The sequence below is a fragment of the Callorhinchus milii genome, unplaced genomic scaffold, assembly GCF_018977255.1.
Source record: "Callorhinchus milii isolate IMCB2004 unplaced genomic scaffold, IMCB_Cmil_1.0 Scaffold915, whole genome shotgun sequence".
Taxonomy (NCBI): Eukaryota; Metazoa; Chordata; class Chondrichthyes; order Chimaeriformes; family Callorhinchidae; genus Callorhinchus; species Callorhinchus milii.
Window position 1 is genome coordinate 4,947 of NW_024705656.1, and position 14,121 is coordinate 19,067.

The 14,121-nt window shown below is 47.2% G+C and overlaps 1 protein-coding gene across 1 annotated transcript; it reads right to left on the bottom strand.

Moving 5' to 3' along the window:
- Window positions 1-243: 243 nt before the first annotated feature.
- LOC103173048 (nuclear factor 7, brain-like) lies at window positions 244-10,798 on the bottom strand. The gene is made up of 9 exons (XM_042346508.1): window positions 10,347-10,798; window positions 10,166-10,261; window positions 9,738-9,968; window positions 9,264-9,286; window positions 7,558-7,644; window positions 6,000-6,086; window positions 4,705-4,875; window positions 2,186-2,211; window positions 244-293 (listed from the first exon to the last, which is right to left on the bottom strand). Exons 1-9 carry the CDS (start codon window positions 10,755-10,757, stop codon window positions 244-246), a joined length of 1,182 nt encoding a protein of 393 aa, XP_042202442.1. The 5' UTR covers window positions 10,758-10,798.
- Window positions 10,799-14,121: the final 3,323 nt, after the last annotated feature.

Genomic DNA, 14,121 nt, shown 5'->3' on the forward strand with positions numbered 1-14,121 from the left:
TTAATGTTAAAGTGTGTTTAAGCACATAAAACAATTGTTGTTATGGGTTAATGTTTACATGTATTTTAGTATAAAATAGAAGCGCAAAGGCTGCAAACCTCAGTGACTGAAGACAGAAAAGAATAAAATGTTGTGAAAGGGTGAATTGAAACATATTGTGAATATAACCACATACGGAGTTGTTTTTCTTTAAAAATGACAGCTTTGTCTGGAGTTATTAAGGTGTCTTTAAACAAAGATGTTTTAGATATCTCTCGTGAACGGTCGCGGAGCAGTGCGAGCTGCGACCAGGTCTGTAACAGAAATCCGGTCGGTACCATTTTGTGTCTTGTGTATTATTTTATTGTTTGATTTATTTGTGCATTTCCTGCTGTTTTGACCTGAATATAGTGACTGAACTCAACCAATTGGTAAACTGGAATCGGATCATTGTAAAATTGTTGGAGATAGTTGCAAATGACACACACACGGACACACACATTAATACATGTTGAGAGTTTGATGTAAACGATGGCTTGTGGCCTCACACTGTCACACCGATTCCTGTCACAATATTCCGCCGCACTGATCAGACAGTCACAATAAACACATTGAGATATTGGAGTCATTCGCATTCTGGAGACACAGTATGTTACTTACGTCAGACTCTGTATTTTACACTGCAAGGTTTTCAGAGCCTCACACAGTCGCTTCACTCCACAATCTCCCAGTTTATTATAACTCAGGTGCAGTTCCGTCAGTGAGTGGTTTGTGCTGAGAGCGGAGGTCAGATCCTCGGTACAATCCGCTGTCAGATTGTTACTGTCCAACCTGGAGATCAGAGACACAGAGACATGACAGGGATCAGAGTCAACACAGTGTGTGTCACCCACTGTCACTCACAGTTTGTTTGATGCTGGACAGGTTGCAGGAGTGACGGGGTCCGGCGAGGGTGTGAGTGATGGGGTCGGGGACCCTGGTGTGTGTGAGTACATGAGCTGCAGAGTTTGGATAATCTGCAGCTGCGAAGGGAAAAGTTGGGAACACACACGCAAACACAGACACAATCGCGCACACTCACAGGAACATACACAAACACACACAACAACAACAATATTTGTAAAGAGCCTTTCACGTCGGGACGAAGTCCGAATGCGCTGACAACACACACAAACACTCAGAAATGCACATATATACACAAAGACAAACATATACACAAACAGACACACACACAAACAAACGCGCACAAATACACACACAGAAACACAAAAACACACACACAATGACACATACATAAGAAAAACACAGAAGCTCACTTAAAAATACACACAAACACATTCACAAAAACACTCAGACACACAAACACAGAAACACGCGCACACATAGAGATGCGAAACAGACACTCACAAAACACACACCCAGACACAATCGCATTCACTGACACAGACACAGAGTCACACACACAGTGTTCTCGTGGGATGTTAAAGTGTGGTTTAAGAGGACAAAATAGAAGTGCAAAGGCGGCAAAGCTCAGTAACTGAAGGCAGAATCCAAAACAATGGCAACATAAGGTCAGGACGTACAGGGACACAGAAAGTCTGTTCACACTTACACACTGGACGAAGGGATTGATCAGGAGAGAATAAAATGTGGTTAAAGGGAGAATTGAAACATTTTGTGGACAGAACCATATAAGGAGTTATTTTTCTTAAAAAAAGACAGGTTTGACTGGAGATATTAAGGTGTCTTTAAACAAAGGTGTGTTAGATATCTCTCGGGAACGGTAGCGGAGCAGTGCGAGACACGACCAGTGCTGTGACAGGAATCCGGTCGGTACCGTTTGGTGTCGTGTGTATTATTTTATTGTTTCATTTATTTGTGTTCTGTCCTGAATAAAGTGACTAAAGTCAACGAATTGGTAAACTGGAACCGGGTCATTCTAAAGTCGTTGTTGACAGTTGCAAAGGACACACCCACACACACATATTAATGCATACTGATTTTTTAATGTAAGCGATGGCTTGTGGCCTCACACTGTCACACCGATTCCTGTCACAATATTCAGCCGCACTGATCAGACAGTCACAATAAACACATTGAGATATTGGAGTCATTCAGACTCTGGAGACACAGTGCGTTACTTACCCGAGACTCTGTATTTTACACTCCGGGTTCCTCAGAGCCTCACACAGTCGCTTCACTCCACAATCTCCCAGATTATTGTTCTCCAGACTGGACACAGAGACACAAACACAGGGAATATAGTGTAACAACACAATACACATTGACAAGTATATACAGGAGCCTTTCACGTGGGGAGCAAGTCCCAAGGCGCTGGGACCAGAATCACGCACACCCGCACATGTGCCGACACACACATCACAGTCTCTCACTCTCTCTGATACTCTCTCTGTCTCTCCCTCAAAAGAGTCACGACGTTTGATAATATAACACTTTCACCGTCTCTCTCTCTCTCACTCTCTCTCTGTCTCCTACTATGTCTTTCACTTTGTCTCTCAGTCTCGCTCCAAGTTTCTTTCACTTCAGCTCCCCGAAAACACAGTTATTCCATGTTATAAATTATTCCCTCTCACAATCTTTCTCTTATTCTCTCTCTGTGTCTTTCTCTCTGTCTCTCTCTCTCTCACTCTCTCGCTCAATCATTCCCTCTCTCGCTCGGTCTCTCTCTCTCACTGTCTCAGGCTCTATCTCTCAGGCTCTCTGAAGTCATCCCTCAGTCTGTATCTCACTCTGTGTCTCTGAGTCACTTTGTCTCTCACTCTCTTTCTCTATCTCGCCCGCAGTTTATCCCAATCTCTCTCTCAGTCACTCTGTATGTTTCCCCCACCAAACACATATTCTCTACTGTTGTAAACATATTTTCTCAATCTCCCTCTCTCTCACTTTTTCAGTCTCTCTCTCTCAATCTCTCTCTCTCTCAAACTCTTTCTCGGTCTCTCTCTATCTGTTTCCAACAGTGTCTTTCTGTCAATCAATATCTTTCATTCACTATCTCTGTCTCTCTCTCTGTCTCTATCTGTCTCTGTTTCTCTTTCAGTTTCCATCTCTTAGTCTCTCCCACAAAATAGACAGTCACTTCATATTATATTTAATCTACCCTATTCTCTCCCACTGTCTGTCTTTCTCTCAGTCTGTATCTCTCTCTCAGTCTCCCTCTTAGTTTCTTTCAGTCTCTCGCTTATTCTCTTTATCTCCCTCTTTATCTCTCTAACTCAGTCTCTCCCTCTCTCTCTCAGTCAATTTATTACTCTCTATTTCTCTCACCCAGTCTCTCTTCTCTCTCAGTCTCTCTAGCTGTCTATGTATCTCTCTGTCCGTCTCTCTCTGTTTCTCTCAGTCCCCCGTAAGGAAACATCCGTAAGGTTTTGCTCTGCCAGGAATCACCTCCAGGCCCTCTCGTTAGCGAGGGGAGGGCTCTAACCACTGAGCTACAGGACTCAGACTGCAGTGTGTGAGCAGACACAGGCTAACTCAGGGCTAAAGCTGTGTAGACTTTATTCAGAGTGAGGGTTTTGTACAGATGTTTTGACTGCAAAGATACCAACAAAAAACTACCTCAGTACATGATTTCTCCACAAAAAATATTTGCGTCCGGGAGACAAAGCCAGTTGGGAATACACATGCAATCATTGACCTCAGTTAAGTGTCTCAGTATTAGGAGGAAACACCAATATCATGCATGTCTGAGCTGGACGTTGCAGGAGTGACTACACACACAAACATACACGCAAACATACATGTGCACAGGCAGACAAAAACAAACATACACAGATAGACATACTTATGCACACAAACAGACTCACATGCATATATAGTCACACGTCCACACAGATAAATATACACCCATAACATAATCACATAATGACACACACATATACATGGAGAAACACAAACACTCACACACAAAGCACATACGGGCAACACCCACACACGGTAACACACAAAAACATGTAGCAACAAACCACATACAGAGACACGCATACAAACGCAAACATACACACCCATGGAAACACACGCACACGAAAACACACAGACAAACCCAGATAACACACACTGACATACGCATACAAAAGCAAACATACACACACACGGAAACAGACGAACACGGAAACATACACACACACATCCAGATAACACACACTGCCATACACACACAGACAATCACATAAATACACACACGCGCGCGCGCATAAACACAAACGAATAAATACACACCATTCAGTGCTGCTCTGAGCTCCCAGTGAGATTGCTTTTAGATTCACACACAATTGGTCTTAAAAATCTCCCAGTGGATCAGAAGCTTTCCATTCCAAATACACAAATCTCCAATCAGATGTGGAACGGTCAGGAGGTTGGTTTGGAGAGTTTGCAACCTGTCACACACAAACCTGTCATCAGGCTTAACCCTAAGCCTGAGGACAGGTTTGTGTGTGTATCAGACACACAGCTGACAGCAGGAGATAACTACAAACCCACATTGTGTGGAGAAGTCGGGCGAGGGTGCGATTGACAGGGAGACAAACACAGACACGCACACACACACACGTAATACAAGTTGAGAGTTTGATGTAAAAGATGTCTTGTGGCCTCACACTGCCACACCGATTCCTGTCACAATATTCAGCCGCACTGATCAGACAGTCACAATAAACACATTGAGATATTGGAGTCATTCAGACTCTGGAGACACAGTGTGTTACTTACCACAGTTTCCTTATTTTACACTTCGGATTCCTCAGAGCCTCACACAGTCGCTTCACTCCACGATCTCCCAGTTTATTATTATTCAAGTTCAGCTTCGTCAGTTTGTGGTCTATTTTGAGATCGGAGGACAGGTCCTCGGTGCTATGAGTTGTCAGATCGATGTCCTTCAGCCTGACAATCACAGACAACAAAACATAACGGGGATCAGAGTAAACACAGTGCGTATTATTATTTATTACACAGCCTGGAGATGAGTGACACGGAGCCATAAAAGGGATTAAAGTGAATACAACGCTGACTACCATAAGAGACTGTGGATGGGATGGATTGTGTGGGACAGGAGGAAGGGGCCGGGGCTGACATTTTTTCACCTTCACGTTAAAATGACGCTGAACGTGGAACAGACACTTACATTCAGGATTGCAGGATTGGGTGTAGTTTGGTGCAATTGGAGGTTCAGTGACCACACAGTGTGTGTTGGGCGTGGGTGGGGGGTTGGAGTGTAGGAACCTTCAGTCTGGTTCACTGTGACTCTTAATTTTGATCGATATATAGCGATTTGTTGCCAACAACTAAAAACAAAATAGAGCGTTGAGAAAGCTGCTTGTGTTGTAATAGCCGTTGTCAATGTGAATGGGCAAAACATTCCCTGTCATTTTGTGTTGACGTCAGTCAAATAGTTAATATGCCCTGGGGGTGCGCAATTAATACCTGGCTTCACAAGCGAGAGACCTGAGTTCAAATCCCAGCAGGGTGAAACCTTGGGCAATTTTCCTTACTACACATGCCTGAAAAAAATCCCTAAAAAAAACCAATAACAATTTGGTCACTACAATCCACGACAGTTTGTAGGTCATTGCTGTGCACAATTGGCTGCCGCGTTTCACCCACAAAAATGCAGTCAATTGGCTTTACAGTATTTTCTGTGAAGCGCTTTGAGACGACTAGAAGACGTGTAAAGCACTGTAGCAAATTCAATTAATATTACTATTATTATAGGTGCTGCTGCAGATTAATCAGCTAAAGCTGTGTAAGGTCCCCCGTGAGAGGGAAATATCACTCTATGTTCTGGAAACGACACCCACCAAACTGTAAATACTGTGTCTCACAGAGTCAGCAGTAAGTGAGTGGGAAGAATATCTGCTCCAATTGTCTTGCCCTCAAAACCCTACCGCTGATTCAGTCCTCGTAGCTTTCTGGAACTTTTAGAATTAATATTGTCCACAGCTGCTCAGGATATAATAATCTGTGTTCAGAGCCAACTACTGACACCAAGTCCACAGTGTGTTACTTACCATAGACTCGGTATTTTACACTCCAGTTTCCTCAGATCCTCACACAGTTGCTTCACTCCACAATCTCCCAGATTATGGTCCTGCAGCCTGGACACGGAGACACAAACACATTGACATGTGTATACAGGAGCCTTTCACGTGGGGAGCAAGTCCCAAGGCGCTGGATCCAGGGTCAGGCACACCCGCACATGCCCACACACAGACAGACACACACAGTGGTCCTTCTTGTGGTACATCGAATAAACATTTAACATTTATATTAATTTCTTGCAGAGTGATGTCTCAGAGCTTTACAGGGACGGGGTTGGAAGGTTCGTGTGTCCCCAGTCTCTGCGGCAACAAAATCAAATCGCAAGTTTAGGGACTTTCCTGTCAGGAAGACATACCAAGGCAATGAGGGTTAGTACCTGATCTGGGGGTTGGCATTAGAGATGAGTGGAGTGCAAGGGATTGGGTTAGGAGGATATGCGAAGGCAGTGTCAAAGGGGAAGGTGTTGAGATGGGCATTGAAGGAGGCAAAAGAGGAGGAGAGATAGCGGTTCTCCAGGATTGAGTTCCACAGGGTAGTGATGGAAAGACTGAATGTAGAAGAGTTGATGGTGAAGCGGGCAGGGCGGGGACGTGTAGCCGCCCAGTACACACCGAGTGGATGGAGCGAGCAGGTTGGTAAAGTTGGTAAACACCACTTCCTCCCATGCACACACCCCAGTGCGAATGGGTTGGCTCCTGCCCCCTCTCGGCTTCTCTCCTATTCTCGTTCCACCAGCTCAGGCACCACAGCACTCACTCCCCGCACTCACTGGCAAGTCTTCTCCAGCCTACGTCACTAGGCCACAGGCTTCTAGTGTCCTGATCTCATGGCAGCAGGTCCTCCCCGAGTACTCAGACTGAGCTCTCCCTCACAGCCCAACTGAAAGCCCCCCTCATAGCTGCCTCTGCCCTGAAAGTCCTCAGGGCGCAGTTTACCCGCCTTCCCCACGGCGGAAATCCAGAGCCCAGTATAACAGTGTAAGTGGCCTGGGTATGAGGACAGGGCAGTGAAACCAGCTGATGCCATGGGTGGCTGTTTAGGCGGTGAGGAGCCGCAACACAGTCTGTCAGCATCACAGGCCGAGAGAGTGAGTGTGCATGTAACATGATCAATCAGCGAGTGGCTGGAGGGAGTCTACTCCTCTGAATGATGGACACCAGATCCTCCGTGTTGGCAGTGCTGTGGGTTGACAAGGGAGAGTGTGTGGGTGGGTATCAAGCATGAGATTATCTGTCCCCCGGGCCTCTCACTCTGGGGCTACAGTCAGTAGGGCCTGAGGCCTGGCCACATGGTGAGGGCAGGGCTCCTGTGTGGATATCCTTTCAGTGTCTCTAGATCTGGGCTATGTCTGTGAGCACTGAGTACTGTGGTGAACAGAGGGGATCTTTATGTGAGAGTCAGGTGGTGAGAGAAGATACCAACCCTGACTATGATCTGTCAGAGGCCACGTTGTCTGTGTTTATGGCCACTGTAGGACATCGATGTGATTTTTTCCCACGAAATTAAATTACACAGTGTGTTACTCACTCCAGAACCTGTTTTTTGAACTTCGGGTTCGTCAGAGCCTCACTCAGTCGTGTCAGTCCACCATATCCCACATTATTTTCTTCCTGCCTGCACACAGAGATACAAACACAGTGAAGATAGTGCAGCAGTACAATACACATTGACATCTATATACAGTAGGTTTCCACGTGGCAAGGAAGTCCCAAGGTGCTGGGTCCAAATGTTGGGATCAGAGAACAACAACAACAACAACAAGATTCCATTTATAGAGCGCCTTTCACGTCAGGAGGACGTCCCAAGGCGCTGCATAGTTGGGTCATGACCCGAGCAGGGGGGAAATGGTCAGGGTGAGGGGAGGGAAGGGAGGGAGAGAGGAGGGGGGAAATGGTCAGGGTGAGGGGAGGGAAGGGAGGGAGCGAGGAGGAGGAAGAGAGTCGAGAGGGGAGCTGAAGGCACGGAGAAGCTGGAATTCTAGCCGCTAATGGTAGGGCAGATCGGGCTGGAGATAGGTAGGAGGTGGCAGAATGGAGGGAATGGATAGGTTGATACGTGCTTTGCTGGACAGAGAGGTAAGAGGGAGTAAGGCCGTGGAAGGCTTTGAAATTGAGAACAATTATCTTGAATTCGAACCATCTGAGTGGTGTGGATCCAGTGGAGCCGAGCGAGGCTGTAGGAGATGGTATCACGGAGCCGAGTGAAGGAGGATAAGAGCTGCAGAGTTCTGGATAACTGCAACTTTTGGAGGTAAGAGTTTGGGAGGCAAAGAAACATGGCTTTGGCATATTCGAGTCTGGATGTAATGAAGAGGTAAGACAGTGATGGAGTCATGTAATGTTGCCGAGGTGGGGAAGGCAGAGCGGGTCATGGCATGGTGGTGGGGGATAAAGGACAGTTGAGGATCGAACAAGGGACCTAGGTTCCTGACTGGCTTGGTGAGGTGGTATATGAATCCATTGATACTGATGCTGCCAGGGCCTGAGTTGGGAGGTGTTGGCGTGAGCTTCAGTCTTGCTGGTATTCACCTGCAGAAAGTTGGCACTTATTCAGGACTTGATATTTGACAAACATTCTGTCAGACCAGCAGTGGTCATAGGGTTCATGTTGGAGGCAGAGAGAGATGAATCTGAGGGTCATGTGTGCACATATGGAAGATGTCTGAGGATGATGTCACCAAGAGATGGCATTTACAGGTTAAAGAAGAGAGGACCGAGGACAGAGCCTTGAGGTTCAGGACAAGAGACGGCGAGGAGAAGAGATTTGCGGAGACAAAATGGAACTGGGTGTAAGAGATATGATGTGAACCAATCAAGGAAACAACTTTGAAGGCGAAGTATTGGAGGAGGATAGAAATAGAGGATAGAGTATCAAAGGGAGCAGAGATCCAGGAGGGGGAGAAGACAGAGGGAGCTTTGATCACAGATGGACAGAGTGTCATTTGTCACATTGTTGAAGGCTGTTTCGTGCTGTGGGCAGGAAACCCGATTGAGGGGTTCATGACGGGAGAGACATATGTGGACGTAGTGAAGCTGAGAAGTTATAACGCTTTCAAGGACCTTAAAGGAAAGGAAGGTTGGAGATGGGTGGCAGTTAGTGAGCAGGGATGGGTCCATGAAAGTTTTTATTAGGAGAGAGGTTGATGACAGCTGTTTTTCATTATAAAGTGAAACCGCACATTGTGTTTGTTTGTGTATTAAATTCTGGGATATTTGGTAAAGATCATTTCATACCTTTTCTTCCGAGCAGCTTCCTCCTGATGAAATCAAACACAGACAGACGTCAGCTCACACTGAGACACCAAGAATAACAACAAAAGTTTACATGTGTACAGCACCTTTCACGTCAGGAGGAATTCCCAAGGCATTGGGCGTGAAAGTCGCTGTACACATGTAATTTTTAAGACACCTCATTGTAAACTCAGACACACAGAACAGAATTTTACAGCACATAGTTGACTGTCATTATTACAGCAAAGTTATTCACTCAAAGTGATTTCCAAAGGTAAGAGGATTCAGATACACAGCCACCATAAAGTGTTAATTGTGTAAGTTTATAGCTAGAGACATAAAGTCAGACCTGCTGACACACTACGATATACTAAATTAGCAATTCAATCTCTTATCTCTTTATCAATCAGTATTAGATGTTTTGCTCCAGACTGTGTGCAACTGATATGGAGCTCAATTATAATGTAATCTCTTCACCTGCAAAAAGATCGGCCCGTCTTTTTCCAACTGTGTCTGTAACTCTGAGATTTCTTGTTGAACTGAATCTAAATTGCTCTGAATCTCTCGCAGGTTTGTCTCCATCCGTTGTAAAATCTCCTCCTCTCGCTGTCTGAGATCTATCATCACCCGCTGCTCTCTGTCAGTCAGGATCTGGTGTATTTTAGCAAAATCGTCTTTGACTTGGGTCTGCAGACTGCTCGCCTGTTCCTGCAAAACATCAGACATCACACCGTGTATACACAGTAAAGAGAGACATCGCACCATGTACACACAGTAAAGAGAGACACACTGAGATATCACAACCTATACACACAGTAAAGAGAGATACACTGAGACACCTCACCCTTCAGACACAATAAATAGAGACAATCTGATTGTCCAGAAATCAGCCCAATAAAACTTACCTTAAGTTGTGAAATATTTTGTTTCTGTTTGGCTTCAGCTTGTAGAGCAGTTTCCTTCCTCTGTGTGAGAGAAGCTAAGGAGGATTTCACTTGTTCCTGGAATAAACACACAGGACAAAAGTGTTTGTACTTGAAATCATCCAGTGGAATAGATTTACTCCCTCGTGATGTTTACTGTTACCTTGTAGATTTCAACAGCTTCATCAATGGGCAGGAAACTGTGACCTCTGTGTTCCTGTCCATGACTGCAAACTACACACAGCAATTTCTTGTCAGATTCACAGAACAGCTTCAGTTTCTTCTGGTGTTTCTCACAGCGAAGTTTAGTTTCCGTCTGTGTCGGGGTCAGGCTGAATTTCCGAGCTTTCTCTGCTAGACTCGCCAGGGCCCGATTAACCCTGAGGCTCTTTTCTGGAAAAGTCTCCTGACAAACAGCACAGCGGTTTGTCTCCTGCTTTTCCCAGCTCCGGGTGATACAGGAGCGACAGAAGTTGTGGCCACAGTCCAGGCTAACAGGATCAGTGAAGAAATCCAGACAAATCGGGCAAGTGATCTCCTCGGTCCAGCACTCAGTCTGGAGCCCAGAAGCCATTTTCCCCCTCAGCACTTCCTGATTCAAACTGGTTTCAGTTTCAGTGTGAGTGTGTGGGCGGCTCCCAGTCACTGGGCTGTCAAACCATCTCCTTTAGTCTCTTCTTGTGAAATCAGCTGATTGTGACTGTGATCCCAGGAGACCACGAGAAAGACTTGTACATTCATCATCACCCTCACAGGAGTCACTAATCTCTCTGCATTTCACGATGGTCATGACTGTTGGAGCCAGTGATATTCCTGGGCCGGGAAACGGGAAGAATAACAACAAGCCGTGTATTTGATACAGAACCTGTAACGGAGCTCAAAACTCTGCATTTCTGTACAGTGACTGTCGGGATTTGGTGAATGTGCAGCCAATCTCCACACAACCAGCAAACAATCATAGGGACCGGCCAATGTTATCTGGGGATTGTTTTGTCAGCCGGGAAATCAGGGAGAGAAATATCCGTCTCTTTCTCAAATTGTGCTGCGAGATCTTTAACGTCCAGCAGAACAGACAGAAATGGAGCTCGGTTTGTTGTGGAGTCTTGAAGCGTGTTGATTACTCACACCCGTCTTCAAATCACTTCACTTCCTACCACCGCCCTAACCTACCTCTCCGACCTCCTCAGTCCCCAATCTACCACCCGGGCAATGCCTCCGCTCAACCGGCTCCGGCCTCCTGCTCATCCCTTGTGCCTTTTCAGCCACTATGCCCTGAAACTCTGGAACTCTCTCCCTCAATCCCTCCGCTTGGCCCCCTCCCGATGTTTACCGAGAAGTCAGCCAGAACATCTATGTTAGTTAATTGGCGGTTTGGTGTTTCGTGGGGAAATTTTCCGTGAAAATAATAATAATAATGATGATGACGAGGAGTTCATTAATAACTGGTGAATTTAATGGATGAGGAACAGAGCCGGGAGAGAGAGACTGCTTGATCGTGTTGGCCAGTAGAGGGGTGAGGAGGGGTTGTTGAGTGACCAACAGCTGGGAGATGACATTTGAGAGGGAAGGGCAGAAATAAGGGTAATGGAGAACAGGGCAGTGTTAATAGCCGTGACAGAGATGGGTGAAGATGTGGGGTGGAGGGGGAAGCTGCCGAAGGAGGTGATTTCAAGCTTTGAGATGAAGTCGACTCTGAGGTGGTGATGGTCAGAGGAAGGTTTTCAGACAGCAATCGAAAAAGGGGGAGAGGGACTGTCTGTCTGTCTGTCTGTCCGTCCATCTGTCTGTCTGCCCATCTGTCTGTAGCTGGTTACAAGTGGCTGACAATGACTTCTCACAACAACAACAATATTTCATTTATAGAGCGCCTTTCGCATCGGGAGGACGTCCCAAGGCGCTGGACAGTTGGGTCAGGACCCCAGTAGGAGAGAAATGGTCAAGGGGAGGGAAGGGAGGGAGCGAGGAGAGGGGAAATGGTCAGGGTGAGGGGAGGGAAGAGAGGGAGCGAGGAGGGGGTAGAGAGTCGAGAGGGGAGCTGAAGGCTGAAGGTCAAAGAGAAAGGTCTTGAGACCGGCCTTGAATGAGGAAAGGGAGGAAGCGGTGAAGGCACTGGGGATAGAGTTCCAGAGCCTCGGGGCTGAGAGGCTGAAGGCCCGACCACCAATGGTAGGGCGGTTGGGGCGGGGGATGTGAAGCAGACCGGAGTCAGAGGAGCCACTGTTTGTCTTTCTCCCTTTCTGTCTGTCTGTGTGTCTATCTGTCTGCGTCTCTCTGTTAGTGACTGGATTTGAGGAAGGGAGGACAGCTGGGGTTCGAACCGGATGCCTAAGTTGCGCATTGGTTTGTCGTGTCTCAGGGAGGGCCCAGTGTGGTTGAAGGCTTCAGATCCACACAAGTGAAAACATAGATGGGAGCCACAGAGTATGGCTTCTGGATTGACTACATTAAGCTGCGAGGAGTTTACACTCATCCAGGTTCTGATATGTGCCATCTCAAGACCCTATTCTTCACCATTGCTTTTGATCCAACCTCCACCATCCCAACCCTCAGCTCGGGTCCGAAGCACTGATTATCCAGTACCCTGTGGCATCCTCTGAACGTGAAAGGCAACTTACAAGTGTAATTTTCTTGTTGTTGCTGTAAAGGCTAACCTTTAGATATTCAGGTTTTTACTGGTTTCTTTCTTCCTCAAAAGCTGACCACAAGCGAGATCGTCATGAACTGTTTCCACAAGATATTTCTTCTTCACATTTATGCTGATGGGAAAACTAGAAGCCACAACAAACCCGCGATTCAGTGCCATACCAGCGCTTGGCTTTCAATGTGCATGTGGTGACAGGCCAACATTCATTGAATCGGGAGAAATGTAGTCTTAACGCATCACTGTGTGGGCACTTATTGGCTGTATTAAATTACACGTTCGCGGTGTAGATTATTCAGACAATCTGATTTTCCACAACTTGTACAGTTTTCCTGCAACTCGCACTTTTCCTCGAGTCCTACAGCTCAGTGGTTAGAGCGAGTGCCTCGTAAGTTTGACCACATGGATTCGATTCCCGGGCTGGTGAGGGCGATACCATAGGCAAATTTCCTTACTTGAGAAGCGTGGCTCTGTTTACCTGGCAATAAATCGGAAGGCATTAGTTAGTCAATTGTTGGATCACTTTCCGGGGTTATTTTTCCCTCCCCCCTGAATATATTCTGATAATAATTTACTCAATCAATCCACGGATGTTTGTGAGACGTCGATTTGTATAGTTGGCTGCAGCGTTTCGCCCACAAATACTGTCAATTTACTTAACAGTATATTCTGTGAAACAGTTTGAGATGTTCCGAAGATGTGATGAGGCACAATATCAAATACAAGGATTAGTATTATTATATATTCCATCAGTCATATTAAATGTTATGCTCCCTCAGGTGTTGACATTGGCTCCTCACTGTCTGTGTGTGTGACTGGGGTTGGGGGTGACTGGGGGGTGGGCGTGACTGGGGGTGGGGGTGACTGGGGGTGGGGGTGACTGGGGGTGGGGGTGACTGGGGGGTGGGGGTGACTGGGGGTGGGGGTGACTGGGGGGGGTGGGGGGTGACTGGGGGGGGTGGGGGTGACTGGGGGTGGGGGTGACTGGGGGTGGGGTGACTGGGGGTGGGGGTGACTGGGGGTGGGGGTGACTGGGGGGTGGGGGTGACTGGGGGGTGGGGGTGACTGGGGGGTGGGGGTGACTGGGGGGGGGTGATGGGGGGGGGTGACTGGGGGGTGGGGGTGACTGGGGGGTGGGGGGTGACTGGGGGGTGGGGTGACTGGGGGGTGGGGGTGACTGGGGGTGGGGGTGGGGGTGACTGGGGGGTGGGGGTGACTGGGGGTGGGGGTGACTGGGGGTGGGGGTGACTGGGGGTGGGGGGACTGGGGGGTGGGGTGACTGGGGGGTGGGGGGTGA